Below are 16,921 nucleotides of genomic sequence, written 5' to 3' on the forward strand. Positions count from 1 at the left end.
GGAAAAACATTAGAGACATTGTCTCTTTGTAGGCAGACCATTTGTGAAATCCCTGCTGTAATCATGAATCCATTTCTGGTATCTGTTCTACAAAAACAAAGTTGAAAATACTGAATAGCATTCAAGTAAGAACTACCAGAGTCATTCAATCTAGAAAACCCACAGTACAGTAAGAGAATAAAGAAACTCAACATTTCATATTTTTTTCCAGAAAAGAGGAGTCTTGATCATGATTCAAAAATACCTACACAGAAAAAATAATAATAATAATAATAATAAAATGTTTTGATAGCAGGATACTCTCTGATCTACAAGAAAAAGACATAGTAAAAAAGACATCCACCAACCAGTTGGTGGGAAGGACCACCAAAGAGGGGAAAGAACAGGCAGTTTAAATCATTAGACTTATCAACTCATGAACCTGATACACTCTCCATCTTTAATCAAAGTGATTAAATTTAATCAAACTTCATAAATTACACCTTCTAGGAAAAAATATGGGCCGTGTTCTGAAATCACTTTGTGAACTTCTGTTGGGGATTCATAATGAACTCTTAGGTTTGCATCTCTTTACAAGGACATGAAGCTGTAAACTTTCCTTTTTCTATTTCTTCATTACTTTGACCTGCCCCTCATTTCTGGGGTTCAACATGGGAGTCATCAACTTGATGAACATGACAATATGACACTATATCCCCACGATCTGAGAAGTGTCAGTGACTCATATCTTTACTGATATGAGAATCTACCATGTCCCTTTCACAATTACATGATCCAGAAAGCTTCTCCTGTAACTGTGAGAAAAAAACATTTTACTTGGACAATTTGCCCTCATGAAGCATATTAGGGGACAAGACAATTTATTTTCCCCATTTTAATATGAAAATTAAAATAAAATGGAAGAATGGTATCTTCTTCCTCATTTTCAAAGCTGAAGGACTGAGCCAATTATTTGTGACACTACCTCCATTTCTAAGTCTCTTCTCAGGACTGAATTTATCTTACAGGCCCGTTTGATTGAGGAGAAAAAAAAAAAAAGACTTGAAGGATATCACTTTTCCGTCATGTTAATGTCACCTCTTGGTCTTTGAGGTGACTTTTATATATATCTTCATATGTGCTTGGCTTATTGGGAGAAATTCTATTCCACTACAACATAACAAGTAATAAGTATAATACATTCATATGTATGCACAAGATGATGTTTTAGGACAAGTAGCTAACAGCTGAAAAGAAGTTTGTGGCAGAAAAGACTCAGGACATGATTCTGTTTAAGATAGCTCTTATTGCTGGACTGCAGGTGTCAGTTGGAAACGATTAAGGGAGTAACACACACACAAAGCACAATAAGCAAGTTCAAAGAATTACCAAGGAGGTAAAAATAGGTATATTTTTTATACTGTATAGTATGAAAAGTAGGAAGGTACATTATGTTCATCTAGTCTGCCAAGACATGCAATATGTGCCAAAGACTATCACCCAGTAATTCCTGCATCAATTCTTTACAGACAGTTTCACCGTAAGAGAGATGCTGATAAAGGATGAGATTACAAAACATTTGGGGATGTATAAATCATTCATCATGAAATCATAAAGGTGGCAGTTAAATTCTAAGTAAGTTAGTAAGAGGTGCAAGAATGCAGAATCAATGACCGTGATTTATCTGAGTTGCAGAAAAGGACTGGAGACTGTTACAGTCAGTAATTGATTGAACATGAAAAAAAAGAAAAAAAAAGAAAAAAAAAAAGGAAAATTAAATTCAGATGAGACAAAGAAAATTTAAAAGTGAGATATGAATAGACTACAGTTGGAACACTTTTGTTTGCTGCATTTATAATGTCTAAGGATATTAAAAATGGGATTTTCAAAAGAACCTAAGGAAATGAGTGTTCACACCCCTTTGAAACCTAATGGCTTTGGACAATTTTTTCCCTAATTTTTCATGAGAAAGCCAGTCTCAAGGATAGATAGATGCCACAAGCTGTCTGAGACAGCAACTGATTTAAAAGCAGTAAGAACCATAAAGCTTTATTAAGAAAGGTGCCTAGGACATATTGTCCTGGACAAAGTAGAATTTTTTATTGACTTTGCTTTAAGAAGGTATTCTACTGCTGATTCTTTCATTAGGAAGTCAAAGCTGGGTGCATTTTGCAAGTAGGAGAAAATATAATCTTCATTTAATACAATGAGAAACTGAAAGTATTTAACTATTGCATAAATGTTCTTAAAATCAGGAAATATTTTTACGGTGGATCTCAGTACCTGACGGGAGAGTGTCTCAGCTTGTGACAGTGTGCTAATAGATGGAATGTTGCAGCCATCAAAATTGTTTCTTCTTGTACTTATTCTGTCCCGTTCGTTTTGTACCGCTGGAAGAAAATAATTGTCTCATTTATTAACTTGTAGACATTACCACACAATATCATTTCAGAGGTTTACTAGATAAGCATAAGAAACAAAAGATACGACACTCAAAAAATACTTTCTGCTTTTAGTTCTGTGTAATGAGGAAAGATGACAATACCTGTTCATGGTCCGTATTCATATAATGATGTTTGCCTGTAAAACTAAATATAACTACTTGCATCTAGATACTGAATTGCTAGCACTTTTGTGACTGTCATTATTAAAGTTAAATATATATATATATATTTCTTCTTTTAGAACATATTCTGTCATTTTTTTTATTTTACCCACTTCAGTAAATGAGGCTTTATGACAATGGTAGAAATTGACACTTGGTACTGCTGAATAGGTCAAGAGACACCACCACTGACAAAATGTCTGAGTGAGAGGAAATATGAAAGTCCTACTCTTGGATTTCTGTGAAAAATCCTGAAACAGAATGAATGGCTAAATCCTCTAGTAATGTAATTTAAGGGTTTAAATCTCACGTTCCTCAGTGAAAATGAATTCTTAGCCAGTTTACAGAACATTAGCTAAGTACAAAAATATATATAATGTATTTTAAAAAGCAAGAAAAAACTTCCAGGAAAGTAAGTTCTGTCTCATGGTGTCTTAAAAAAAAAGCCAGTTAAAAGCACTTTGGATAAGAAATCCTTAATTAGTACACAGAAGGCTCATGAAGCAACAAGGCTTACTTTTGAATTCAAGGAAGAAGAGAAAATAAAACTCCCAATTTTTCTAAACCCCAGACCATGCCCAAGATTAGGCCAAGAAGGAAAAAAAAAAAAAAGAAGAAAAACAATAACAACAACAAAAAAAGAATGATGCTGATCAAAATCTTTTCATTGCACAAGGGATCTCATCATCTTTTAAGAGCAGTAGCTTTATTTCCAAAGATATGTTTGCTGTTTTGTGGGAAACAATCTACATTACAGAATTTAGAAGTAGTACCAAAGGCTTCAATAAAAAAGAAAATAAATAAATAAAAATTCCATACACCGAATAGTTTTCAGGGTTTATCTGAACAATTCACACAGTTTATTCCTGAGGTGTAGTAACTTTTTGCCAAGGACATTCAATGATGGGCCTTTTATTAAGGTCACAATAAGAAATGTTGCACAGTGATAAACACAAAGTGCTAAATGTTTGTGCAGACATGAAACAAAAAAACGCAAATAGCATTTTTTACAAGAATGGAGAATAAACATTCACTTTGGATCTCTGCAGCTTAAGTGCTTAAAATAAGGTCAAAATAAGGTCAGCAATGATTGGTATTAGAAAAATAGTACGTTATTCTGACGATCACTAGTGAAAGTCACTAGCAGAACACTGATTTACATAGGTAAATGATTCTATTTGCTCTTGTGTATGTATAATTTCTGATGGACTGGATTGTTTGTCTTCCTAAAACTTTTGTTCAGACTCCATCTGCATAGTAAGTGGGAATATTTGCTCAAAGACGGCTTGTATAGCCTCTGCCAGCTGAAGCCCTTTTTCACTTTCACACTGAAAGAGAGATTTGCTGAAAACAAGCTGAAAATACATCATATAGACTATATTACAGTTACAGTATAAGATTTAACCTGATGGTGTACAGAGGTCTAAAATAGAATATGAGTAGTGAAATTTACAGTTTAGTCTTTTCAATTACTTTAGTAAATTGAAAAATTTCAAGCCTTGAATAAACATGGCTTAGACACAAGGAAAAATTAAAGTTCTACAGGTAGTGGGATCAGAAGAGGCAGAACAATGTAAATGAGACTAAAAGTTTTGAATAGGATATATCTTTTCAGTTCCTAAACATAAGTCAGCAGCATGTCTTGTGGTGGTGTCAGCAAACCATGCACTGGGCTCACCAGTATATGGGAGACACTGGAAAACTGGGAGGTGTCCAGTGGAGGGCTATGGTGATGTAACCCACAGGCTGTCCAAGGTGAAGCAGGGAAATGTGTCTTTGTTTATATGGCAGAGGACCAAGGTGGAAGTGGAGGTGGGGTTCTAATTTTTGTAGAGAAATTCTTCTCAGATGCACAGTGAAAAGATAAAAGGTGATGGACACTACACTAATTGCAATATAATACATTCCAGTTAGATACGAGGAAGAAAAATCTTCATAATGAGGGTGGTCAAGCACTGGGAGAAGTTGCTGAGAGAGCCTAAGAAATCTCCACTATCGGGGACTGTCTAAACCTGGCCAGACAGGGTCCTTAGCAACCTGACAGAAGCTAGAAGTTAGCCCCGCTTTAAATGGGGGCCTGGACTTACAGATGTCCCTTCTGAGGTAAACTGTTCTTTAATTTCAGTTTTTGAATGTCTGTAAAGTTCTGCTTTTTGCAGAAGTTTTACAGCTGCTATGGAGTTGAAAGTCTCCCCTTTTCTTTGTTTTATATTGATGATATATACCCAACGTTACTAATTTTATTAATTAAAATTTCAGAAGATTAAACTGTGCTCCACAGAAATTAGCAAACCCATTTCATACATTCACAGCACTGTTCTATTTAGAATATTCCCATGTGTTTGCAAGGAAAAAATTCTTTTTATCTCATACCACAACCTGATCACTAGCAAAGAAATACTACGGTAAAAATACACACACACACACACACGCACACAAAAAAAAAAAAAAAAAAAAAAAAAAAAAAAAAAAAAGCCTCATATTAGGAAAGCCGTGTCTAAACTAAAGCTAATATAGACTAGTTACAGTACAGGAGAGCCATGTGCTCACATTGCAGACTGGCCTTCAAGTGGACATACCATGTTACAAATAAAACAGGTTGCAAAGAGTATCACAGCAAACATAAATTTTGTGATGAAAGAACCATTTTAACTGCTTATTTGAACCAGATTAGGATGTCTTTTGCCTCTACATTATAACTGGCAGTGAAGCAACAGGCCCAACAACCTGGTACAAGAATTCTCTGATATTCTTACTGCCTTTCTTTCGCTATTGCTTTGTAGTGATCTAATCCTTCCACTTCCACAAGAAGATCACTGGGATACCCATGTTTCTTCATGTCTGCCATGGAGATGCCTAAATAAAAATCTTCCCATACACGTGAATGAGAACCCCAGTGAGGTTAGAAGTCTTTCTGATTATGGACACTCTACTGACAGTTACCTCTATTAATCTCATCAGTACTTTTTCTCTCAATTTAACAAAGCTTCCTCTTGTTTAAATGTTTCAAACATCAAAAATTAAGGGAAAAACAAGTAAATTGGCACTGTAACTTCAGTAATGTAGAAACAAAATCCTAGATGTGGATTTTATTATTCAAATTTGGTTAAAAAAAATAAAAATTTGAACTAAAATCTCATGCTTTGAACTTTTCCAGGCATACAGCTCAATGTTTAGAAATTAATAAATTTTAGTGCCAAGATTCATGCATTAAACAGTTTCAGATTTACTTTAAACCTATAATGTTTTCTAATGCCCAAAGTGTTAAAACTTCTTACCCACCTGAAAATTAGATGATGCATATGTCACCTCAGTATAAAAGCAATTCTCCATCATTCAGGCACTAGAGCAGACTTTTCTATTGAATTATTCTGCTGTTATGTTTTTTAATTTTGATTAAATTTTAAAACACATTCAGATTATTTCTCTTGGTATATCAAATAGTAAATGACTATATTACCTTCTTTTTTCATTCCTGCTCGAAAACATTTTTTTAAACGACAATATCTGCATTGATTCCTCTTGTCCTTGTCAACAACACATTGTCGATTGAATCTATCAGAGACGAAAAAAAAAAGAAAAAAAATAAGGTAAATATACAGAGCATTAACAAAGCACCACCTTGACTATGAAAACTAAGTAATCTGTCCTGACAGAATAATGTCTATAATCACTTTTTATATGCATTTTTTTTCCATTAGCCAGTCTTGAGAGGCATTGTATACCTCCTTATTTTGTAGGCATGTGTGTGTGTATAAAGTGTTTATTGGAATGGACAAGTGTAGAAAAATTTGGAGTTATGTGCATTATTTACACCTCAGTTTACTTGTAAACTAAGCCAGCAACTGCCTATACAGAAAGGTGGTGAGTGGGGGAGGAAGGGTAGAAAACCTACTAATAGGAAAAAGATGGGACAATTGATGTAAATGTCAACTGTTACAAGCATGGAGGAGCCCATTGTACACTGGTACCTTTGTCTGGCAGAGTTTACTTTTTCCAGGAAATACTAATGAACAAGTTGTGTCATTACAGATGACAACTTAAACAGGAAATGCGAGAGAAAAAAAATGAATACCACAATAAAATAAAGACATGAGGAAATGCACAGAGCACTACAAGTAAGCTTACCTAGCTTTCTCATTCACCCTTACAGATAGATGTACTTACAGAGAATGGATATGAGACATCCTCTCTTCTCCATTTGTTTTTGCCTTTTTGTTGTGCATGTATTAGATAAATCACAGATAAATATATAAATAGATGTATGTTTTCCAGAGCTCTGCTTGGAGTCAGTTATTGTCACACCATGTCACACCACTTTGGAAGCATGTCTATGACATATCAACATAATCTACCTATAAGGCAGATACTTCCTTATAAGAAAGCTCAGTGTTCAAGGAAGAGCTGAGCAAACATTTCCAGCAACAAGGCTATAAATAAGTTTTCTGCTACTGATGTGTCAAAACTCACAGAGTACTCCTGTGCATGACTTAAAACTGGTATATTACAGACTTGTGCACGCACAGAGCAATTCCTCAAATATGGTACACATACCTTCAATATGACAATTTGGGCAGCTAAGCATCCAAATATTAGGAGATTGCCATTCATACTGACAGGGGGGAGGGGAGTGGAGAGGGGAATTGTCACTAAAAGGAGCAGTGTGTCACCAAAGTGGAAAGATGTGTAGATGTGCTTGAACTGTCTTCAGAAGACTCATAAATTCTATTCAGAAACTGCCTTCTAAGGAACAATTTTGAAAGAAAAAAAAAAAAAAAAAAAAACAGTTAAGAATCACACTTTCCACATTACCAGTGAAGAGACAAGAAAATATATTGTTTTCTTCTTTTTTTTTTTTTTTTTCAGGAGATCCCTTTCTGGACATGGTTCAGGGCAACCTCCTCTAGGTGTCCCTGGGGGGTTGGACCAGATGGCCTCCAGAGGTCATCCAGAGGTCAACCTTCCAACCTTAACTATTCTGTGATTCTGTGGTGCCTTTTATAACCATAAAAAAAGTAAGCTCTTTAGTCTTTAGTAATACAATGACAATTTTTTTCTAGTAGAGACAAAAAGAATATAATTCATAGCAAAAATAAATAAATAAAATTCTACATGTTACATTCACAAATAATAATAATAATAATAATAATAATAATAATAATAATAATAATAATAATAATAATAATAATAATAAAAGCATGTACGGTGTTACAGAAATTTCACCTCAGAGAAGCCATTTATAGATAGTCCAATTCAGTAGTCTTGAGTGGAAGGTGTTTTTTTTTTCCAAATTTTGAGAACATACCATCACTTACATACTCCATTAAAATGTTGTTTAGAATTCCCTTCAGATAAAGCTGAAATACCCCTTACAAATTCTGAAAGTTCTGAAAAAGTCTGAAAGTAATTTTTGGTACATTCATTAATTTGGTGCATCTAGAGGAACTTCTTTAATACCTGCATGTATAAACATGATTTTTCCGTATACTTCGTCTGAAGAATCCCTTGCATCCATCACAACTGGAAGCACCATAATGTTTTCCGGTTGCTCGGTCTCCACATATTGCACAGAGACTGCTGACTCCACTGTCAACAGTATTCATGTTGACTGCTTCACCTGAACTATCTGAGGAGAGGCAAGAACAACATATGTAGTTACAGACAAGACTTTCAACAACGACTCCATGACCAATTTATACTTAAATTGAGGGGTTTTCAGGTCTTTTCTCTTTTAATTGACACTTGCTATTTATTTACCACAGTGTGTATGACTATATCTGGTTGTCATTCTGATTAATACTTCCAAATTGATAGTCAGATTAGCAGAATTTATGAAACTCACAACAGAAATAATTTTATTCCAAACTCTATCCAATTGAAAGGGGTTAAAAATTAAAGTATAACTTTGGAAGTATAATTACATATATGTTCTAACTAACATGATGAGTAACTTTGACATTGACTAGTGTTGCCCACTGAGCTGGCAAAGATATATATTGTCTTTGTAGTCACAAATTATTGCCAGCTCCTAACATATAAAGAAACAATTGCATTCATGACATATAAAATATATATATATATATATTTGCATAATAAATAATAAAACGAATGCTAAGATGACTTGGTTTAACTTCCTTGAAGAAATTTCCCAAAGGAAGACTTGTGTAGACTTTACAGTTCCATGAGAGATTATCTACATATGATTAACATTTAGTCACTGAATGTGGTAAACAATACTGAAGAAATTTACCTTAAAACAGAATAGTCATATTTATTCTCTTTTGAGTCACAAGGTTTAACAGACATTTTCTGAGTATGTTTCTAGTCTTATGAAAACAGTTTGCAGTATGTCTTAAACATTTGTAGTTATTCAGTCAGAGAGGAAAGAGTTTCACATTACTTAGATATTCAAGCCTGCATTAAAAACTCAAGTACCTCAGTTCATGAAGAATGGTCAGATTGAAAAGTAAAACTATTGATATTGATAAATATAATTTGTCATGTCATAGTGGATCCATCTGAAATGTATTATGCAAACATATAATATAATTTTGCTTATGTTCCAAGGATCTTAAAATTTAAATCGATTTTTTTAGACAAAGAGAGAAGAAGCACCAACTTTTCCTGTTTTACAGAGATGTGTTTGATGAAAATTATAAAATGCTCATATAAAAATAAGAAAGTTAACAATTCAGTTATATGAAGAACTTATTATTTTAAAATTGGGTTTGTTATGACTGGAAAACTATTTTTAGAATGGTTTACAGAATAATTTAGCTGGAGAAATATAAAAGTCTTCTTTGTAAGCTCTTATATATATAGTATATATAGTACATATAGTATATGCATATGTTTATAAAGAATAAAATTGTATCTCTTTTATGTTTGTATATAGACACATAAAGAGAGAGATGGAGATACTTGTTTTCCTTGTTATTATTCTGAAATTATCTGTGAAATTGACCTGATTTTGTAAAGTTCTCAGATTTCAACAGAACTGCATAATCTGTCTGAATGTGGACAGCTAACATTCTCTGAATAGTTCTAATTAATGAAGTTTCAAAAATACACATATGAAAGTTCAGAAGAGACATTCTGTTCCAGACTAGCACTGTAACTCGAAGTCAATCTTTTTGATAAATTCTAACATAAAGCACATAAGCTTAGCTCAAAGCAAATGCTAAACAGAAAATGACTACATTCAATAACTAATAATTGTCAAACTAATCATTTACAGTGAATAATTTAACTGTATCACCAACACATAACGCAACACAGCATAACCTCCCTAATCTGCTTTCCCATTCTATGTAACATTAACAGATCTGAAGGGTGCAATTCAGCAAAACACAAATGACCAATGAAATCACCCATATTGAAAGAAAAATCAGATAAATCATCTAAAAGTTACATAATCATTGTTGATAGCTTCAAAATCATTTTGACAGTGAAGGTTTTTCTTCCTAAATCAATAAACAAATCTATTTTTCTGTTTACTAAGACATTCAAATAAAACTGCAAGCTCAACAACAAAACTAACTTGGGCTCCCTATGGCAGGAATTTATATATATAGGAAATGCAGGTGCTGAATATTTCCTGTAAATCACTAAATATTTGTTCTGCCTTTTAATATATATTATATTTCATGTATATTATATACACTATAACATATACACTATATCTATGAATTATGCTTTATTATAAAGCTAAAACAATTTTTGAAATACATTAGAAGATTTCGAAAGTCATTTTATTTTAGTTTAGTTTAATTCACCTGACACTTCACTTTAATAGTCTGAGATTTCCTATTTTTCTCATCAGTGCTAAAAGATGGCAGAATTAAATGGTGTGCTTCCTATTTCAAGCATAACTGACTGGTTCAATTTCTAAAAAAACTTTGCATTAAAAAATTCCACCTAGAGTAAGTAGAGTGGCTAATGCTACATTAGCCAAATACCAATAGGTTTTCTCAGCTAAACTGTACCCTGTAGAAAGCCAACATGATTTAAAATAATCACACTCATTCACAGATACATGTATCTAGAATGGTTAATTAATATTTAAATAAGTAAAATATTAGTCCAATAATTAGAAATTAGACATCAAGAAGCAGTAGACTTTTTATTTTTATTTTTTTTTCACAAGCCTCTGGACAATTCTGTCCAGAGGCTTGTGAAAAAAGACAGAAAAGAAAAGACAGAAAATTTTGTATATAACACTCATAAGGACAGAAATACTGTCCTTATGAGTGTTATATACAAAATAGACTTCATGTCCAAATCGTCAATACTAGTTATTCATTTGTCTTACAGTAAATAAAACAACTGCTGAATACACCGTTTTCTTCCTTTGACTAACTGACTGATGACAGTACAGTTCAGTTAGTTTATTACATATAACCTCTCGTTTATTTCCATTAATGTTAAAGAATTATAATACTATTAACTTAGAGTTAGCGATGAAGTGTAAAAGAACAGATTTGTAGTTTGAAAACAATCCCCAAAAGCTCCATTAATAAAACATTTAGCTACCACCCTATAACATTACTAAACTTCACTTTTTCTGCTAAATGGCTTGATTTTGCGTCATGGAACAGAACTCACCATTGCCATTATACAGAATCTGCATAGTTTCAAACTCCAGAGCAGTATACGTTGGATCTAAAACTTCACTGTAGTTTGCCATTTCCATGTCTAATATTGGTTCTGAGAGCCTCATCATTCAGTGCAAAAACAGTGAAAAAGCTACTCAAATGTACAACCTTTCCATTCTGTTTCACAGTGATTGATAATCCAAAGTTAACTATAACCGTGTCTCTTGCGTGCTGCAATGGGAGGAGCTGGAAAACTGCTTCTGCATGCTATATTCTGTCTGCATTTTTTTTTCTTTTATGATACAGTGCAACCCTTCTGATAATCTTGGAATGCTTTATGGAATAACCTTATCAGGAGTTGCACTGGCTCCAATTCTTCCGTGAACCCAAGTACATCCAGGAAGCTTCCTATCTCTTACGACCTTCTACACATTTTGTTGTTGATTTGCAGTGTAAAAGGTCCTAAACAAACCACACTTGCTTGTAAATGGATTGCATGCCATTTTGCTCTCTCTATTCTCAACAGTAAATAAATGTGATATGATTATGGACTATGCTCAAGCTCCATATATTTATCATTATTTAAAGAAAAAATATACCTATTTCTACAGTTGTTATTTTTTAAATATTAACAATATTTATTTATTTATTATTAACAGTGACAACAAGCAACTGTGTAGGCACACTTAACCAAGACCTCAAGCAACACAAATGCTACAGCAAGAAAGGAAACCTTAGAGATTCCCTCCATCACATCCTGTGTCGTAATGGCAGCAGTGGATCTTACGCAGTCTTAGGTTATGATGAAAGCATGCTGTTTTCGAGTAACATTCAGAGACGCAAGAAAAAATATAATTCACCTTCTCTAAAAAGAAGGCAGAGATTTTAAGTAGGTCCACTGCTCATCAGCTGGTGTACATGGCATGTACAAATCCAGTTAACCTCCACCTTTGCCAACCGCCCCCCCCCCCAAAAAAAAAAAAAGTTAATCGAGTATCCGAGGGAAAGATGAATTTCATTTGCTAATTAGCAAAATGTCAAATGTTTTTGCTTCCCAAGTAATTCTGTACTGAGAACTATCTTTTACACTTCAGAACAGTTATATTAAAGATTATGTACATAGGAAAACTTTCCAGGTTGCTTAACTAACAAGGGCAACTATACATACAGCACTGAAATGCTTATTTGAATGGAAAGCGTGCCTGCAGTTGTTGTTCACTATAGGTAGCCACAAAATGTCATCATAAAATAATTCCTTGACTAAATAAATAAATAAATAAATAAAAAGCAATCAACATCAGGCAAACTATCAATGAAAAATGGACATTCTCAGAAGACAACCTAGAAAAAAAAGTTTCAAAATTCATCCTTCCAAATTCCCAGTCCTCATTATTACATGAGGCACAAATTGTCCTGTATCCTTGTGGACACTGATCCCAGCAGACACCACGGGCATAATCATTACAATAGGATTCCTAAAGAAGTGGCTATCCCAAAGCCATCCCCAAATTGAAGAACATTTCTGATCATGTTCCTGATTGGACAAATTCTCTGCAAATTTTGGAGGGTGTCCATGGGGGCTATCCTTTTCAACCTACTGCTGTACTTCCTATACACTGCAGAAAATAAACAAGTTATAAGATATTAAGCATTATGTTAAACAATTTCATGTCTACAAACATGAAATTCTATTCAGAAAGTGCCATTTCACAAATTTCTAGTGTATAGTTTCACTATCTTTGATTCTAACTACTATTTTTTCCCTATTTTTAAAGCATATTGGTATCTTTGCAAATTTAGATTGATGAAAAGCTATTTTTTTATTGACATCCCTTATTTGTTTAGGAACTCACGGTAGTTTCATCATGAGATAGAATCCTATTACACTCCAATGGTTCAGCCTGAAGTTTCTTCAATAGAATTTTTTGCAATGCACTACTTGCTACAAAACTAGCTACTAGATATATGAATAAAATGATTCATTGCATTAAATAATATACTATATATACCTAAAATAATATACTAACATATATAAAATAATATACTAATTTTTCATGTTAACTAGAATTATCTTTTGTTTCTTATATTTTCCTTAATTCCTTGATAAAATTTTCAATTAATCATCTCTGGCTTTTTCATACCAAGACTGTGTGTTGCTCAAAAACAAACATAAACTATTTTATATCATTTTATAAAAAATATGTTTTATACAATTTTATATATTTTAATATATCATAAAGCTGTGTTTAATAAAGCTGTGTTTTATTTCAAAACTCCAGATCCAAAACCACTTTGGCATACAAATAACTTTGAAATAAGAAAATGAATGTAAAATGGAAGATATCACATATGACATGATCAAATCCTAGTATTCTTTCCACTGTTAATAGAACTTCAATGCTGCCAAAACAGGCCCTTCGGTGACTACTAAAGAGAGGGAATTAATTAGTGCTTCTGTCATATAAAAACTAATTTTGATTGATTTTTTGATATGTAAAAAAATATATATATAATGATAGGAAAGCCATTTTAATGTTCTTTATACTTCTTCATGTTTTGCTAAGGAAATTACTTGCAGTCAAATCTTAAATGCATAAAAAATCTGCATTCATGTGGGGATTTTTGGCATCATGAACCATTAATGTATAGTAAATGACTAGTCTAAAATATTAATATGTTTTCTTTATGTCTGAAGTGGATCACAATGCTGTCCCAAAACTAGAGCAGTTGAGGAGGGAAGTCAATGAACAGCTTTTGGTCCTGTCAGTCCAAACTTTATAAAGTTCATTAGCATTCAAATCAATGTACAGCAGTATTCTTTTCATATTAGACACTTCCATTGTTTTTCAAAATCTTTGTGACCTTGCAGCTTGTAGTATATGTTCTTTCAAATTCTAAGTCATCTACTGCTGACAGCCAAGAAATATTAGCCTTAGATAAGCAGATATTTTAAAGTTGTATAATTGGACTGCAAAATAGACCTTTCAGGTAAGTGATATTGCAAACTTGAGTAAGAAATTATATTTCAAAATTAATTTTACACTAATTCTGAAGAAGTAGAAAACTGCATAATATTTTCTTCATATGTTTTTATTTTTATTTTTATTTTTTATTATTTACATCTGACCTCACTGTCACATACAGAAAGCATTCCTATCTTATCTTTAGGACTGTTAACCCTGTTAATTGTTCAGCTCTCCATACTAAATGTAATCATTCTTTCTGATTGTGGTATAAAATAGAGCACAAGCTAATAAAATCAAGGTTGTTTCCATAAAAGTCTTCATGAAAATAAAAACAAATCTCAGGTTACTATCACTATTGATTTTTTTTTTTTTATAAGTAGCAATACATCCTTTTATTATTCTAGTTTAGTAAGAAATGTAGGTGCCTATAATAAGGTCTTTATTTAAATGTATGTATTCCTATTTCCCATGTGTTCTGAAAAAGGAACATATCTTCACAGTATCTCTTTGTTTTGCATGTACAGTGAGTTGTAATGGACATCCTACTTATGTCAATAAGTTGGCATACTTATTCAGTATGTTAATAACGCATGTTTTGAAATGTCTTTTCTCCCATTTGCTGGCAGTCAGGGAGCCTGTATAACAAAGCCTAATGAAATCATATGAACTTATGCCATAATAACACCTTGCAACAGTCAACGTAGCCAAAGATCTCCAAGTCAGAGTGTTTATTTCCTCACACCAGTGGAGAATTTCACCTTTGGTTCATAAACATACACCTCCATATCCTAGCAGAGACTGAGTGTCCCTCTTCTGTAATGCATCCTCAACACCAGGTATCTTCAAAGGGAGGCTGCATCAGCTCTGCCGTCACCCACCCCAAAGTATTTCATAAATTATCCATGAGCAATGGCTGGGAAATGTTTGCTTATATTCCATTACACATAAAATGATTTGAGTGATTGATATGAAGATATCTGTAATGCTGCAGTATCACTATGCGTGATAGAGATCAGGTTGTTTTTATTTTTTGAAAACAAAAATGTCAAAGGTGAATCACATCCAAAAAAAAGACTGATAAATCTAAATATGTTATTACCCAGTTTCTTGGACTTCTTGGAGCACAGATTATCTCTTGTGCTTAAAACCTAAATATCATGATGGAAACATGGCTACAGTTTCTACACAGCTACAGCCATGTCCTCTACAGTTCTAAAACAGTACAAGTCTCTAACACAGTGGTGTCTTCCCTCCCCTTCCTCCCAGTAAACAACAACATAGTTCCAAACCACAAAAAGGACAATGTTGTTATCTCAAAGAGATAGTTAAGGTTAAAGGAATTTTCAGAACAATTTGTGAATCATGAGAGTAAATGCACAGCACAACTGCTTCCAGTAATCTGATTAAAGGCACCATCGTACTTCTGAAACAGATCATCAACTATCTGCTTTACTGAGTAAATTTCTGGCACTTACAGGCTTCTGTGTCTTTTTTTCATTTTGCATCTCCATTTTCACTGTGTCCTGAAAGAACAGGTGTTAAATAAAATACTAGAAAAGTGAAATGAAAACCAGAATAGGTTTTCATGACACACGTATTAAACAAGGTAGTAAGATTAGCTGCAACAAATCATGCCAGGTGAAACATAAGTATAAATCTTTCTGGGAAATCTAGGCTAAGCCTGTTTCTATTACACACATTTTTAGACACTTAGACCACCCCAGGCATTCTATAAAAATGAGATACTTGCACATACTGAATCTGCCTCTTTTTTCACTTGAATTGGTTATTCATTACATTGAACTCCATCATACAGCTAAAATACACAGACTTCTTTAATAAGTTATGATGAGGGTTGTGGGGTTTTGTTTTGTTTGTGTGTTTTTTGTTTGCTTTGTTTGTTTGTTTTCATTTTGGAGTAACAGGAAACACAATTACTGTGAGGTGTGAACTGTCTTTATGTTTTTAGCTTCATAAAGCATCTAATGCAATAATCGCCTACTTCAACAGCCATAAATATGAATACACAGAGAAAATAAAGAACATGCCTGGCTTCTGACTTGTCAAATGGTATGGACCCACACTATTTAGTACGTTTTGGAAGCTGGAAATATTGCCCAGACTGTTATGAGGATGTCTATGACTAGTCTACATCAGAGTTTCAAAGGTCAGTTGCTGATTTAATATTTCAAATTCTATGAAGTGCAATTTACAATTTTAATCTTGCATCCACTGGGGGCTTGTCTGCACTTAAGGGGAAATATCAAAGGAATATGAAAGCTGTAAAATATTTTAAGCCTGATAAATTGTTACTGGAGCATTTGAAGATAATTTACACTAGGTGAGCATATAGTCTTCTTTCAGATCCTCTCACCATATTCCAATATCATCCTCTGCAGCTTATTCTAAAAGATAAATGATTTATTCATTCTGGGCCCTGCAGCACAAGAAGGACATGGAAGTATTAGATTGAGTCCAGAGGAGGGTCACAAAGATGATCAAGGGGCTGGAGCACCTCTCCTATGAAGAGAGGCTGAGAGAGTTGGGGTTGTTCAGCCTAGAGAGGAGAAGGATCTAGGGAGACCTTAAAACAACATTCCAGTACCTATAGGGGGTCTACAGAAAATCTGGGGACAGACTCTTTTGTCAGGGAGTGTTGTGATAGGACAAGGAGTAATGGCTTTAAACTAAAAGAGGGGAGATTTATATGAGAAGTTAGGAAGAAATTCCTTACTCTGAGGGTGCTGCGGCATTGGAATAGGTTGCCCAGAGAATCT

The 16,921-nt window shown here is 33.5% G+C and overlaps 1 protein-coding gene across 3 annotated transcripts in view; it reads right to left on the reverse strand.

The window, feature by feature from the left end:
- The window catches only part of HNF4G (hepatocyte nuclear factor 4 gamma), a 66,493-nt gene that overhangs the window by 12,725 nt on the left and 36,847 nt on the right, over positions 1–16,921 (reverse strand). For 2 of the 3 annotated variants that reach the window (XM_072034512.1, XM_027452366.3), the window contains 3 exons: positions 8,042–8,210; positions 6,045–6,139; positions 2,263–2,369 (listed from right to left, as the gene is read on the reverse strand). In XM_072034512.1, the coding sequence (XP_071890613.1) occupies positions 2,263–2,369; positions 6,045–6,139; positions 8,042–8,187 (348 nt within the window). In that variant the 5' untranslated portion in view covers positions 8,188–8,210. Of the gene's footprint in view, positions 1–2,262; positions 2,370–6,044; positions 6,140–8,041; positions 8,211–11,188; positions 11,376–16,921 lie in introns of those variants that run through there. The other variant, XM_005023688.6, reaches the window with a different exon arrangement.

The sequence above is a fragment of the Anas platyrhynchos genome, chromosome 2 (genome assembly GCF_047663525.1).
Source record: "Anas platyrhynchos isolate ZD024472 breed Pekin duck chromosome 2, IASCAAS_PekinDuck_T2T, whole genome shotgun sequence".
In the NCBI taxonomy this organism is placed as follows: Eukaryota; Metazoa; Chordata; class Aves; order Anseriformes; family Anatidae; genus Anas; species Anas platyrhynchos.